The following is a 16,000-nucleotide window of genomic DNA, read 5'->3' on the forward strand; positions in this document are numbered from 1 at the left end:
TATCCAGATGATGTATGTAACCCACAGAAGATGCCATCTGTTACATTTCCCCCAGCGAAGGACCCAGGATCTGTAGCTGAGGACTGTAACAGAATCTGGGTGGGCACATACAGCTGACATGTGATATACAGCATGACGTGAATCAAAGTTATTCTGCTTTGCACCACAGCTGATTGTTGGATATGCAATGCAAGTATAGGACAATTGGAAAGCAAGACAGCTGAAGTACGCAATCAGACTCTGCAAGTGTTTGTGGAAACTCCTGCAAACATCTATTCTTTGCCATCCAGCAGCCACATGCAAGGAACAGGCCTATTACATGAAATGTGGTGCAATGTAAGGGGCAGCTTGATGTAAGGCATTGTTTTGCCAGTCTTCTCAGTCAGCGTCTTTGTGCTGCTGCTGCTGAAGTGGAAGAAACAACAACATCGATGATATCAAGAGATGCAGCCAATATGGAGAAAAAAAAGGGATCTAATTCTCTGTTGCCCTGCACCTTGTGCAGTTGTACAAGATGCTCCCATTCTGCTTTACTAGCCTTTTTCACCTATTTTGCACTGGTATAAATGACTGAAAAGGAGCAGGATGATGGAGAATCAGGCCCAAGATCTCTCTACCATATTGCTAGCACTGATCTGTTTGCTAGACTTCATTGCACAGATATGGGTGTCTGCGTTCTCATGCATTCGTCACATGTAAAGGCACTTCAGTAATTGTTAACTTCATTTGAAATATGCAGCTTACCTCCATGCATTTTCAAATTATTGAAATGCCAGTGGAGCCATGAAAACTGGCCACGCTTGTCTTTTATGAATTTATTTTTAAGAATGTTTTCACAATACTTTGCACTTATTGTCCATAGAATTTTTTCACCTGAGGATCTCAAAGCACTGCTGCAGATTGTAGGACTCACAACATCCCCTGTTCTGCTGACATCGGTGGGAGTTACTCATACCCTGCACCTGCAGAATAGGGCCCAGGGACCTGGGTCAATATTATTACACCACTGAAACACAAAGGAGCTATGTGAATCATTCAAGGCTACACAGTCGGGGCAAAGCCAGGATAAGAATTCAGGAGTATCAATTCCCAACGAGCAAGAAGCTTGAACTGCAAAATTTTGATCCCAATCTGAATTCTGACCCCTCCCACCCCCACTGCCTTAGTTCCAGATGATTGGATCTGGTGGGAGTCGCCCGGGATCTGTTCTAACCACAGTAGAGACTCCTCTCCTATGCATTGTCTTCTCTATCTTACCTGCACAGTGGTGAGGGGCAGTGGCTCTGGCATAAACTTACCCATTGTCAGTGGAGAATGCACTAGAGGTATCACAAGTTAATATTCGGTGTCTACTGTTGTCAGCTGAGGTTTTGTCTTCATTTCTCCAATTCCATGCTGTGGGTTCAAGACTCACCCAGGGCTTGACTTCAGCCAACTCACCCAGGGTTTGGCCTCAGCTTTATATCCATGTGCATTACAGGGGTTATTAAAAGTACTGGACAGCTAGGGGGGACCTCTTTCGGTTGAGACATTAAGCCACCAGCCCTTATGCCCATCTCTGGAGGCCACAGAGTTAAAAGTTAAAAACTCCATGGTACCTTTTGAAATCTGCAGAGGAGAATACTGACAGCTCTGCGAGACATCTTCTTCTGTAACAATGGTAGGTCCGTAGCTGTGTGGGAGCTACTGCTGAACACACGATGGCAGCTGTTTGGTCTACAAAGCCATCCTCACTGAAGTCAGTGGGTTGGCATGGTGCCAGTTTGCACTAGTAATGGAGTTGGGTCTTGCTAGCTGCCTCACTGTTTTGTAAGGCACTTCACAATATCTTGAAATGATCATGTAAATGTCTGTGTAAAACCAAATGATCTTTTATTCTACTACAATTGCATTAACTCTGCCACGTTCTGGCACCCCCTCAGTACATGTGCAAGCAATTTTATACTAAGGCATAAGATGAATATATGGAGAAATCACTCTCTGTTCAGTATAGATGACAGAGGCGAGAAGTGGGAAGAATAAATCAGTCTTTCCCTGGGAAAGGAGACCCTTCACAGGATTTCTCTTCTTCCAACCCAACACTCGCGGAATAAGATTCCAGTAAATGGTGCTGCAGAAATATTTGTTTCCGGGTGTCATTTTATCAAGCAGGCAGCTAGGACTGCTCCAGATCCTATATATAGACCCTTCATTTTAGTGCATATTTTGGAGACTTTTATTGCTACAGTCTCTGGATCAGTCCCAGACAGGCTGTCCCCAAGGAGTCCAGTTTTGAATCAGAACCTCAGCTATCAGAAACCATTTTAAGGGTCTCTCAGCTGTCGCTTCTGTGGACTCTGAACTTCATGTGGAGTGGTAATCTAGCTAGTTTAGGGTTTTGGGGGGGCATGATGATTATTAATAATAATAATTAATCATACCACTACCACCAGACTAAGATAAACAATCCGGTGGGCTTTGCATTTGTCGAGCTACATTACATCTAGGACTGAACTAAGCTCACACTGATACAAACTGGCACACCCTTTAGACAATAACTGCTGGCAATGGCCCAGTGCATGCTGTAGACAGACCATTTGGCAGACACAAGCAGAAGCCAACAGGTAACATTATATGTCTTGCACTAACAGAAAGCTTTCAAAGGTAGATTTGCAATATTTTGTATTTGCCTGATGACTGGAAATCTCTCTCTCTCTCGTTCTCGCTTTTATCTAATCTAATTATTTTGTTGGTGATCCTGTTCTACCTTTTTCTTTCTGTCTTTTTTCCCTCCGACTTCACTTCTTTCTTGGTTCCCAGATTCTGATCCATCCTTTTAATTTTCTGTGTCAATATTCTGCCTGTCTTTGTTTGCTTTGTATATGAGTGTGTCCTCCCCTGTTTCTCTGTGAGCTCTAATTCTTCCCCCTATACATTTACCTGCCAGATGAGGCACTTCTTAAGCAGTCCTCAGAGAAGAAATGTGCTGTCTTTCTCCTTTCATCCCTCGAATTCTCCCAACAGTGATATTCCTCCCCATCCCTTTCACCCCTCCCACCTCTTAAAAAAACGCAGCCAGCTCCTGCTGTGTGTCCTCAAATCCATTCCCTCCAGCTTTGCCGGTTTGAAAGCCGGTACCCTGGAAGGGGCCTCCCAGCTTTTGTTGGCAACTCAGCTCCAGTCTGATCGACACGGATAGTGCTTTGGGGTGAAGGAGGGGGGCGGAGGAAATCCCTTCTCGTTGAGATTTCAAAACAGAACGTGCCCACCTTGAGAGTCGCGCGCTTGTGCGAGGGCGGGACCCGGGTTTTTCATAAACAAATCAAAGACTTCTGAAGTTTTTTGTGTCGTCCCCCCCCCCACACTTTAAATGGGTTTCCTTTGGCACATACTGCGTCTTTTCCTCTGGCTCGGCGGGTGGTTTCTATGCACATCTCGCTCCTGTGTGTCTCTTTCGATGCTATTCCCCGCACCCACCCGCGGCTTGTTATGGAATTAAATAATTAATTGATTGATATGGATTTATTTTGTGGTATCCCCCCCCCTCGAATCCAGCCCACCTTTCCGCACATGTCAAACAGATGGGATCACTGGGAGAGGTCTGGTGCTCGGATCGGTGCGGAGGGAACGGAGCACCCGGCTCTCTCGGCTTTGTAAATTTCACACTTTGGAACTGACCTGAGCACTCCCCCGCTCGACAAGGGATTTTCTCTCCCCCCATAGGTGAGGGGTGGGATGGAAAGGAGGAGCAGAGGGAAAGAGGGCGGGCAGATCTGTGATGTCACAGCAAAAGTTACAAGAGAGGAGGAAAACACAGGCATGGTTCAACTTTAAAAATAATTATTAATACAACTACTACTACTAAAAAACCTTTGGACTGCCAAGAACGGGCGAGTGGTGAGCTATGGAATGGGGGGAGGAGGGGGGCTAAGCTGGAGTCCTGTGCAGATGCTTGTTGAAACCTTATGAATGGATGTTGAACTGCAATGACCCAGCTTGTGCTCCCCAATAACAGGCAAGGACAGTGGAGGTGATGCAAGCTCACTTCACATTTTAAACGGGGGACAAGCCAGCATGTTATTCTTGCTCGTGCAAGGAGTGCTATGAAACCTTCCTTCTGGGAAGGGGGAGGAGCCCGCGATTCTTCCTTGCACCTGGTTCTCTCGCTCCGCTTGTTGTCTCTGCCCTTCTCCCACCCATCCACTTTCCCCAGCCAGCCACCCAGTTCTCATGGGTTGCATTTTCCGCTTCCGCGTCCCACCTTTCGCCAGCAGCGCCCGTTTCCACTACTAAGGCTCAGCAAGGGGGGAGGGGGGAGGGGAAGCAGCCCGGAGGGACCAGAGAGCCCGGAGAGTGGGACCAGAGATGGGAGCACTCACAGACCACCAGCCAAGAAGACCCAGAAGACTATCCTCAGCCCTGCTCGCGTACGGATTGCACAATGGTGCCTGCTAAGCTCTGGGACGCGCGTTTAAGCCTCTCCTGGAGACACCCATTCCACGAAACGAGGTGTTTTATTTCGGGGTGGGCGGACTGGAGATGGGGGGTGGGGTTCGTGTCTAGCAAAGGTAAAGAAACCCCCCAGGCTAAGAAAGGGACATGCTGTCAAAAAAACTCTCTGTGTGCGACTTCAGCAGAGAAAAGGAGAAGAAGGGGGTTTACATTGGCAGCAAAGGGAAGTCACGCGGGTTTGCTACCTGTAGCTCTGGGCAGAAGTAGCGAAGGTGTGGGTGCCTCTGTGCAACAAGGATGGAGTGTGAGAAATCGCCGGTATCTCAGAATAACCACATGGCAAAACAGGGAGAAAGACTCTTTGCCCGTTTACCGCTGTCCCGTGTGAGACCTCCTGGTCTGATCCCTGTTCATTTCATGTGCTGTCCTCTGCATTTCTGTAGCTGATGCTTTAGCAGTGTCTCAGAGGCACTTCCAGTAAGAGAGAGAGATTCATGCAACCTCAGAACGGTGCTTCCCACAGAATAAGTACGGCTGGGCTCTTAGCGATACATTATTAATAATAATTAATTATTATGATAATTGTACTCACCCTTCCCCCCGCAATTACCCATCCCCAGTAGCATACAGACCACTTTGGCTTTCAAGAGCAAGCGTGAAGAAAACCAGTCGCAAAAAGGCATTGCTTAAATGGAACTGCAAAGTGAGATAGACGGGGGGAGGTGCTGCAAGTGTGTTAATTTTGTGTCTCTGAGCAAGAGTTTGGCCGGATCACTCTAGAATGGGGCGGGGGGGGAAGAGATTATTGGTGGATTCTTATTATCTGGACTGAACAAGAGTGAAAACAAGAGGTGCAGCATCCACCAGTGCCCATGTGAGGAGGTGATGATTTCCAGAAGGGAGGAGGGGACAAGGAGGAGGGAAGGAGGTGGAGTGATGCGCATCGGACATCAATCATCATCATCATTTTAAAATAAAGCAAACAAACAGGGCGAGGGGGAGAGCCAGACTTTCTAGATAAGTGCATCTGATGCGCTGCCCTCGTGTCTTTTCCTTCGCAGGAGCCCACAAGACCCCAAGAAGGGCGCAGATCTCTCAGGGACCGCAGAGCCAGACAGTGACTGGGCATCACCTGAAAAGAACGTGGACCGTCTACAGGAAGGGAAGAGCCCGCAAAAGCCAACCCGAGGAAGGAGCTGCAAACAGAGGACAAGCCCCGTTGATGGAAGTTAAGCACTAGCTTGCATTGCAGGCTTCCAACTCCTCTGTGGAGAGGGGGAGGCTATTGATCGTGATTGTAGGTGCCCCTCGGTCACCCTGAGGGTGATCCCAAGACCCACCCGAGGGGAGCGGGAAGAGAGAACAAGGAACGCCTTGCAAAGGGAAGGCGAGGGGAAAGGAGCAGAGACAGGCTGTGCCCGGAAAGATGCTGAAGGGAAGTTTGTGAAGTGAACCTGAGAAGGGATGCGCAAGCCGGAGAGCCATGTGAGAACATGACCAGACGCTCATTTGCTAGCAGCAGCTGTCCAACACACCAAACCTGAGCGGTGTGTCCTGAGCAGGCAGTGGAAAGGAGAGACCCAGGGAAAGGCAGAGAGCAGAGCAGGGACTCCAGGAGATCAGTGGGCAAGGGCAGAGAGCCACCTGGGCTTGGATCCCAACGGGGAGAGACGTTTCCCTGACCCCGCTGGGTGAAGCGCACTGCGCAGGAGATCAGGCGGCGCCACGTGTATTAATTAAAAGCCCGGGTATTTCTCTGCTTGCCCCGTCCACCTGCCCAGTTGGCTCAAGGTCCTGGGTGCGCAGGAGTATGCTGCTGGCAACACCCCTGCTCCTAGCGACCTGGGTGCTCAGCGCTGTTGACTCTGACCCAGCCTGGAGACACCCCCGGTCGCTGGCGCTGAAGAGGGACCAGAACCAGGGCTCCCTGGAGGGGGAACCATGCTGGCTAGGGACCAAGCTCCTGCGAGCCAGGGCCATCCCGCAGCACCACCCCCGTGCGCTCTACCCGGGCAGAGGCGCGCAAAGCCCGGGCGCACAGCTCCGCGGAGAGGGGGCGCGCAGCGTAGGCGCCCCAGAGTCTCTCAGCAGCACCGGGTCCACGGGCCAAGACGCCGCGGCGGGGAGTCCCGGGGAAGGCCCGGGCCTGGAGCGGCTCCGGTCCCGCAGGAGCGCGGAGCCCAGCAGCGTGGAGGACACGTGGGAAGAGCCCGATGACTTGCACCAGCGCGCACGCCCCAGGGCTAGGCCCCGCCAGCTCTCCCGGCGGCGCAGCGGCTCGGGCTGGGGAGGGCCAAGCTCTCCCCCTCCAGGCGGCCTCTCTGCCCTCTACTTCTCCGGGAGCCGGGAGCAGCTGCTGGTGCGGCCCGAGGTCCTGCCCGAGGTCCCCAGGGGCGAGTTCACCATCGAGGTCTGGGTGAAGCCGGAGGGAGGACAAAGCAACCCGGCCATCATAGCAGGTGAGGTGACCCTGTACCAGCGCAGCGCCCTGCTGGGGGAGTGGGCTGTGTGCCAGCCTGCGGCCGATGGCGGTCAAACCCCACAGAGTGCGCGAGGGAGAGCTGCCTGCTCAGCCTGCGCTCCCATATACCAATGGGGAAAGGTCTCTCCTGGAGCAGTGCTGCATGGGAGGCAAAGTGCCAGCCCCAGGCAGAGATGTGTAAAGCCAGGGATGGGCTAGAACTAGGCTCCCTTGGATCTGAAACCCCAGCACCGCAGGGAGAAGAGTGGGCCAGATGAATAGACTCCAATTTAGGTCCAACTGTAGAGTTGGGCCCAGAGTGGCATGGTTAATGAATCCATCTCTTCAAACCGGGTACCCCTGGGCTGCCCCTTGGTAACCTCTCCCCCAGCCACGAACTGGGCTTGTGCATCCAGAGCATGCAAGTGCTGGGCGGATTAAGATGTAGCAGGTGAAGAGGCATCCAACTGTGTGAGCCAAGCCATGCCAGTCATAAAACACAATCCTGACTGTCTGATCCAGAGCCAGCAGAACTTTCCAGCAGAATCCCTCAAAGCTCCTACCGCCTGATGCTAAAGGTGCAGAGTTTAGACTTAGTTCAAATTGGCACCTCTGGACCTGATTCCCCATTGCCCTGCAATTTGTGCAAAGCGGGTTTAGCTCACCTACCATTCTGATTCGGCAGCGCTTTACACCCATTTTGCACCAGTGTAAATGGCTACACAGGGTGCAGGGTTATGGGGAGGTGGCCCCAACCTTTTTCAGACTCCAAGATTTAGCTCCAGACAGCAACTCTGTGTGGTCTGGGAGTTTCCCTGGAGGGAGACCCCTGGGGAAATACATATCTGAGAATTGCTTAACCTGCTGCTGGCACCAGTACTGAATAGAAAACAGCATCTGGGACTGATCAGTGGAGGTATGTCCTTATGGGATAAACACCTGGCAGCTACTAGCTGGATGGTGTGTTACCTTGAAATGGGAAACAAGGTTATTAATCTTTCCCATCAAGGAGTCATTCGGAACATGTGGACCTGACATGCCCCTCAGGTATCTGAAGTCTGTCCCTAATCTCAAATGATTGGTCAACCCAAAAGGTTTGGTGTTCAGATTCAGTTCCAATAAGTGCCTAAAAGGTTGGATGCATCTCTAAACCTTGCAGGAACTATGCAGACCTCTTGGGTCTGCAACATTGGTTGAGAAATCTCAAGTCCCTCAGGAGATTTGGTGACTTCTCACTTCCAGTCAGTCTAGAAACACTGTGAGGCAAACCTTCCTCCTGGCATTCTGGAAATTCCAGACCTGAATGGGGGCTGAAAAGAGGAGGGGCACAGGGGAAATGGAAGGATAATGTTTGGGAAAATTAATCAAACTGGGTGGTTGTGTGTGGTGGTTTTTGTTTGTTTGTTTTTTTGAGCCTCTAAGCAGTTTTGGGTGAAGGTTGGGATCAATTCCTCTTGTAGCCAAACTGGTCCACTTGTCCCTATTAAGTTCAGACCAAGTTGACCTCTCTCCCATACTCATCTGGTCTTATAACTATCGTCATTACCGAAAAAATTACTGCCATTTAGGAACATCTGAAGAATAATATGTACGTGCAGGAAATGAACCTCACCTAATTTCCACCTCTCTGTGCTGCTATGTTCTGTCTGAGCTGTGGCAGGTAACAGCTTGACGGTGACACCTTGGGTTAATTGAACCCAGTCACTGGCCATTGCAGAGAGATCCCCCGAGTGAAATATTCATATGCTATCATTAGAGATGTATCTGAAACAACCTCTCCGTAGCCCCAAATACCACTCGGCTTTGGGGAAATTCAGACCGAAGTCTAGACCAGATTCAAACTATTAACTAGTTGCTATGTTTCCTTTCATCAGCTGGTTCTGGGTTAGGCGAAGCAAGGACAAGTGAAAAGATTCTTTGGGGGCATATCTTGAGCTCATAGGGTTCCTTTTAAAATCCCCACTGCATCCCGCTGCTATTCTGCAGGCTTGCGCGGGGGTGGGGGTTCCCATTCTTCCCAGTTGAGTTAGCCACTGCTGTTCTCCCACATTCCCAGCCTTACTTGGCAGGGCTCCCGTGTTTAGTTCCCTTCAGCAGAACATAGCAGTGAAGTTCCTCCTGGTTTTTGTCCAAGGAACCCCCTGGGAGATCTGGCTGCAGGGAATACATGCTTGCTGGCCACAGGGTGGCACTATTGCCATGCACAAAGGTAGCCAGACCAGTCTGGTTAGGACCACAGGAATCGTAAGGACAGGGCGAGCCCCCCAGCCTGCACCTGTTTAGAAATATATCTTCTCTCCGGGCCTTGCTCGCTGGCTAGAGAGAGGTGTTTTGGGAGGAAAGAGAGGAGAAGAGCTTTGCAGCGGGAGCATGGCTGATAAACTTTTAAGGAGTCTTTTTTCCACCAGCCATTAGTGAATTTAGTGCTGAGGAAAGATGCTGATCCACCCGCCCTGGAGACGACAAGGCCTTTATTTTGCAACAGAGCAAGTACAGCACAAGTGACAGCAGCTAGGCCAGGCTTCCCTCACCTCGCCCCAGCACCCTGTCTCTGTCCTGCTCTTGAGTGAGCCCTTCTAGCAGGGTAAGGGAGTTCAGTCTCCGTGGCGCGATGTATTCTGGGCCTCTCTGCTGAGGCTGCATTTGTACTATAGACACTTGTCCACTGTGAACTAGGCCACCAAATCTGTTCTTAGAGGCCACGAAACAGCTGTGAGATGGTGCTGGGCTTGGCTCAGGTGGATCAGGAGATCAGAACTTGGAATGAAAACATGAGAGCTGGCTCTGTATGGCAGATTGGTGAGGAGAGGCTCACAGACCTGCTTAGAGAAGGAGCCACCCTTTGAGGTCAGGGGGGTGCTGTGGGTGGGGTTTAATATTAGATAGGCCGGTCAAGATTTGTGTCTCGCTTGGTATACGCCAAAGGTGGGAACGGCGGCAAAAGAGTTTACAGGTTGAGGGCGTTCAGTTATGGGTGTGTAGAAGACTTTTCTGCTTCTTCTCTTCCTGTTTGATCTTGTGTGTGTTCATCCCCTCCCTGCAGCCCACTGTGAGCGTTTATGGATGGTCTCCCTCATCTGCCCTAACGCTCTTCTGTAACCTCATCTTAGCTCAGAAGACTTCCCTCCTCCAACGGAAACTCCACTTAGCCTCAAGGGAAAGTAGCTGGAATGTCTTTTTTTCCACTAGGCTGGCAAGCGCTTGCCATAGCAGCAGGAGCTCCCTGGGACACCGAAGCGGCAGCTGCGTCTTTGCTGCGGTAGCAGCCTCAGGTGCTGGGTGAGAGGCGAGGAGGAGAAAAGAGACGAGCAGCACAAAAGGAAACAGAAACATGGTGTTAATTGTGCTGCCCGCTGGCCCTCTGAGGGGTTCCATGCCCTCCCCACTCTGTTCGCAGATACACCAGCCGGGCAGCTGTTTGGCTCTGGCTCTCTGGCCTGCAGCTGTTGGGTTTAGCCTGCCCGGCTAGCCAGATTTTCAAGAGGCTGGGAGATAGAGAGGGAGAACTGTCCATGATGACTGGCACCGACGTTAGTCACTAGCTCCAAGGTTCTAGGGCTTGAGTCAGCCGAACGCTACTCTCCCTTTCCACCCCAGCTCTGAGCCACTGCCTGATTGGCTCCCTCTGTCCACAGCTGGGAGCTCTGACTGCATGTGGGAGGAGCAGTTTCCTGGGCACAGGTGGCATGGCCTGTGCTTTCATGCATGTTGAGCTTACGCCAGTTCTTGGTCTCTTCAGTGTTTCCTCCCCACCCCCATCAGTGCAGGAGCCTGAGGACAGGACTGTCATAGTGTCCCAGGGTGCCTGTGGTGTTGTCAGGGGTTCTCCCTACCCGAAGATGTTATAGGCGGTAGTGGAGGAAGATAACAGAACTGGATCCCTCACATTGTCTTTGTTACCTGCTAAGTGAGGTCACCCGGGCTTAGTCATCCTAGGCCTGAGCCTCCCTGTAGCTTGTCTTTCTGGCATCTCCACACCCTCAGAACTCTCCCCTCTCAGCTGATTCTGCTGCACCAGGGATTGTTCCTTTGTCAGCGTGTCCTGGGCTTTGGCTTCCCTGTGATTCTCCCCATGCATCCCGCCAGCATGGCCCACCTGGGCTGAGTCATTACTCCATTGCTACCCCTCTCGCTTTGCTACCTGTCTGTGTTAGGGAGTAGCAGGCTGTGCCTCTTCATGGCCCAGGGGATTGGTTTCCCATGACCTGTGTGTTTTCTCAACTCCTCCCCTTCTCCTGCAGAAGGCATCACAGTGCGGTGGACAGGGCACCACTGTGTGTCTTAAGGAACATCATTTGCCCTTTATGTGCCTCAGTTTCCCCATCTGTAAAAGGGGACTAATAAGGCTCAGCTCCCTTATAAAGCATGCGGAGATCCAGAGATGAATGGCTATTATTTGTATTATTACTTGATTTCCTTTTCCTTTTCCTTTTCTTTTTCTTTTCTCTCACCCCTCAGTCTCACCACTCCTTTGGCTTCTATCCACATTCTCCTTCACCCACCTCTTCCACCTCACCCTCATTCTGCTTCCATGACACACTTCAAGACTCTTCTGTGGCCCCCTTCAAACTTCTCTCCCTCTTTCCACCTTCTAATCCCCCCTCTGCCCACTCCCTTCCACCTTGCGGCTCCCTGCTAAAGTTGCTCTACTCTCCTATGTCTTTGTTCCATGCTGACACCACTCACTCATGGCTGGGGTGGGGAGGGAGCACTTTCTGGACCCCTGAGAGGGGCTTGCCCAAATCAGTGCTCACTGCCAGCAAAGATGTGTGGAAGGTCCACCCACTATCACTTGCTGTTCTGATCTGGTTTCTTTCATGAGGTGTCACTCAACATCCTGCGTATTGACTCTTCACTGTCCTGTCCTCATGAACACTTCTCCCAACCACCCTTCCTCTGCTCAGATATTTGCTACATTCTAACTTTTGCAGCTGGAAAAGATTCCACCATTGCATTTGAATTCTGGTCGCTCATCTTCCCTGATCCACCTGAAACCCAGCATGCCTGCCAGCTCTCCCTGCCTTACCCAGCCCTCGGTGCTCCCTAACTAACATCCCATCTACATCCACCTTTCATTAGCAAGTGCTATTCTCTGCCCTTCGAGGCATTCAGGCTTTTCTCCAATCCAGAGTACCTTTCTCTAAGAGTTGAAGATGCCTTGTTCCTTGCATCTGAGCATGGATCCTGCTCTCTCCCCATTGCTGCTCTTGAGGCTATTGATTATTCTCTCCCTCTTTTGCAGCATCCCCAGCACTCTGCTCTCTTGGCTGGGCTCTATTTTCCTGCCTTCCCAGGGCGTTACTACTTCACCTCATCCCTTCCATTGTGGAATGGCCCAATACACATGCCTTGTCCTTGTTCCTGTCTCCTCTGGGACACATGTCTAGCATTAGCCCGGGTTATCAGTTATGTGAATAGCAGCTTCTGTTCTCTGTTCCCCTTTTCTCCCCTCTCTTCTTGTCTTAGTTACATCACAACAGGCAGCTGCTGTGGATTATTTTCTAAGCTGTAATTCTCCATGTCATCGCCTCCAAAACTTGGGTCAGAATTCCTCTTTAACTTGGCCCTGCCTTTGCTGAAATCTTTGAAGGTCAGGTGCAAGGGCAGAGCTGCTGGCCTGGATTATCAAGAGGTATTATAGGTCGGGATTGAAGTGCAGTGGTGCCGTGCCTGGTCTTAGCATGGCAGCGGGTGACCTGTACATGCAAGGAACATCCATGCTGATATCCTATATGAGAGGTATTAGCAGCCTTTGGCATAGCTGACCACAAGGCTGGATTGTTTATAAGATCTGGCAGGAATTAGTGGAGTCATCTTAACCTGGTTCTGCTTGTTTTCCTTGGACATATTCCAAAGGGTCAGGATGAGTGGCTACTCCTCCTCTTCCACATCTTTTTGCACAGGCCTCTCTGAAATAGAGAAGACCACAGAACGCCCAGCTACGACTTCCCCAGGGAACATAAGCAAGAGGAAAACCATGACGGCTGTGGAGGGATAGAAAGTCTGAGCTTTCCAGATCACTGTTGCTCCTTCGTTTGTGTACATAATGTCTAGATACCATGGTGATGGCCAGGTTGGACATGCAATAGGCAGAAAGACAGGACTGGAATGGCAGAGGGTGCTGTGAACTTGAGACACATTGGTCTGTGTGTATAGAGGAGCTTGTACCATTTTGGTTGTAAGTAAGTCTCAGGCCAGGTCTACAAACCAGTTTAGTTGAGCCAATGCACCCTTGCATGTGGACCCTCTTAAATCAGTTTAAACCTGGCTTGTATTGATTTGGCCTGCACTTGCAAATTACAGGTAATTGACAGGCGAAAGGGAAATTGATTCAAGCCAGATTTAAGGCAATATAAGGGTGTCAGCACAGGTTTATGCCAGTTTAACTAAGGGCTTGTCTACACACAAACCACTACAGCGGCACCACTGCAGCTGTGTCACTGTAGCGCTTCAGTGAAGATGCTACCTCCCGTTGGTGTAGGTAATCCATCCCCCTGAGAGGCCACAGCTAGGCTGATGGGAGAATTCTCCTGTTGACCTAGCGCTGTCTACACCTGGGGTTAGATTGGTTTAACTGAGTTGCTCAGGGAGTAATACTGACCTAGTTTCCTAGTATAGACCAGGCCTTGATCTGTTTCTAAACTGATTTCAATTAATCCAGGGCAACGTCTGTGTGTAGACAAGACCTTAGCAAAAAGGGAGCCATTCTGTAGTACAGGAGCAGAGAGAGATGCATTGAGGCAGGAGATTGAGAAGAGGGGGCTCTGAAAGTGCCCCAGGTGTAGACAGAGGGCAGACTCAGGAGCAGTATTGGAGCGCAGGACATCTTGGAGTTGTGAGCAAGAGGAAAGGGTATGCGTGTGAGAGGCATGTGTATAACGCACTGCAGGTACACTTAGCAGTGTCTGACATCTCTGCGTGGGAGCCACCACATCTGGCAATGATGTGTCTCAGTGGTGAACGGGAGGGCAAGGGGTTCTGAGAGGCAGAGAGAGGAGTGGTGTTGAAGAGTTATCATGAACTCTCCCTTCAAGGCGGGATCCCCAGACAGGGGTTGGAGGGCTCAGTTGCTTTTCTGTTTGCTGGTTTTTCTAGATGGTTTGAATTCCATTTTGCTGCTGTGAGCTGTTGGGCTTAGGTGAGGGCCAAGATTTTAAAAAGGGAGCCATGATTCTGGGTGCCTCAGATTTCATGCGCCCAATTAGAGACCCTTGAAAAGGGGTCTGGGGCAGAGCATCCACTCTCTTAAAAGATATTTCAAACTGGCCACCCAAATGTTGATGCCCTCCAAGACCCCAGTCACTTTGGAAAATCTCGGTCAAACTTGTCTACATGAGAAAGTGGTGCTGGCTTAATTTGAAGATGTGATTTAAAAAAAAAAAGATTTAGTTAAATTGGTGCAAAAGGGCTGTGTGGACACACTGATGTCAGCATAAACCAGGCTAATTACAGTTTAGCTCAAGTCAGTTAACACTGTCATACTCCAGTGATGGACAGCAGTATGAAACCCTAAATTAGACAGACTAGGAGTTGGTTTAAGCCAAACTGACTTTGGCTTGCTTTATACAGAACTGAATGTGTCCACACAGGGCTTTGTACCACTTCGGCTAAATCTCTTTAAACACTGATTGATGGCCCTGTCTGCAGGAGAAAGTTGCATCCGTTTAACTTAAGCTGGTTTTGAAACACAAAGGGTAATGTTTTCAAAATGCCAAAGAGCCAGCTATTTGAAGGTATTTAGGCTCCTAGCTGGATTTTTCCAGGCATTTATTGATTTCAGTGACTGTTAGGAGCCTACTGGCTTTTAAAAATGTCATTAGGCACGTACATACCTTTTAAAGATCTGGCCCTGAGTGACTTAGGGTTAGGTTGGTTTAAGGCCCATTTCCAGAAGTGACATACATCCTTAGGAGGCTGTTTCAATGACAGCCAATGGGATTTAGCTGCCTCGGTCACTTAGGCACTTTTGAAAATTGCCCCTCTCCCCCAAATGCATGTAAGGGTAGGTGCAAAGAGACCTGAGGCCAAACCCACCACTAGTGCAAACCCACTGAAAATTAATTATACCTGAGAAAAATATAGGAGACTTGGAGACTCACCTGCCCTTCCCGGCTAGCTGTCCTCTAGCTGGGCTGAGGTGCATTGCTGCGGCATACAGGTGGCTTGCATCACACCTGTCTGTGCTGTACCAGGTCTGGGGAGGGGGAATGAGTCCTTCCTTTCCCTCTCTGACCCTTGCCCACCCATGCTGAGTGCATGACTGAGAAGAAAACTAGAGCGTGAAGCAAAGCTGTAAATCTGTCTTGAAGCTGTGAGGGAAACAATTCCTGGAGGAGTCTATTTTGCTTGGGGTTGCCGTGTTCTAATTCTTAAAAGCTTTGGCCTGCAGATAAAAAGCTTAGCATCTAATCCCATCCCAGAGGAACACTGTTCGGAGAGCTGCTCAAAAACACCTCGCTTGCTTCAGACTCGCGCTCTCGCCTCTCATACTTTCTCCTTCCCTCCCTTCTCCCCGTTCCCTCTCTTTCTCCCTTTGCTTACTCTCTGTTCTGTTCTCCCATCAGTCTCTCCCCTCCCCTAGCTGTCCCTCCACCTGCTAATTGCTTCTGCAGACAGCAGTGGCACCCGGCAGAGCACCCGGCGGCCTGTTCTCTTGACTCAGATCAGGTTAATTTATGCTTGTGTTTTCAATCTGGCCAAGATTCCCCTTCCCTGCCCCTTCCCCCAACAGAAAAACAGATGACATGTGTTTTGAGTTATTGCTTCTGGTGTTGCTCTCCTGACTGCGCCGCTGCTTTAGATACCTCCTCCCTCCCCCGAGAGACAGCAATGCTTTCGGAGTCGGCTGAGGGCTTGGGAACATGGGCGGCCTGTGAACCGCATGTTTGAGGAGGCTAGACCCCGGCTTTGCCCCTTCTGCCAGAGGCCCCACCCTTCTGCCCCCCTTCCCTGCCGGAGCCCTGTGCTCCCCACCGTGGCCGGAGGAGCCCAGCCCCAGCCACCCCAAGTCCCAGCCTGCCAGCCCATCCACCCTAGCTCCAGCCCCAGCCCTCGCCAGCTTTGGGGGAGAGGTTGAGCAAGGGCAGGAAGAGGAGCAGCGTGGGCAGG

The 16,000-nt window shown here is 50.6% G+C and overlaps 1 protein-coding gene across 1 annotated transcript in view; it reads left to right on the top strand.

Moving 5' to 3' along the window:
* Positions 1-6,241: 6,241 nt before the first annotated feature.
* Positions 6,242-16,000, top strand: part of PAPPA2 (pappalysin 2) — a 170,969-nt gene continuing 161,210 nt past the window's right edge. The window contains exon 1 of the mRNA XM_073358102.2: positions 6,242-6,890. Within this exon, the coding sequence (XP_073214203.1) occupies positions 6,242-6,890 (649 nt within the window). The remainder of the gene's footprint in view (positions 6,891-16,000) is intronic.

The sequence above is a fragment of the Lepidochelys kempii genome, chromosome 8 (genome assembly GCF_965140285.1).
Source record: "Lepidochelys kempii isolate rLepKem1 chromosome 8, rLepKem1.hap1, whole genome shotgun sequence".
In the NCBI taxonomy this organism is placed as follows: domain Eukaryota; kingdom Metazoa; phylum Chordata; order Testudines; family Cheloniidae; genus Lepidochelys; species Lepidochelys kempii.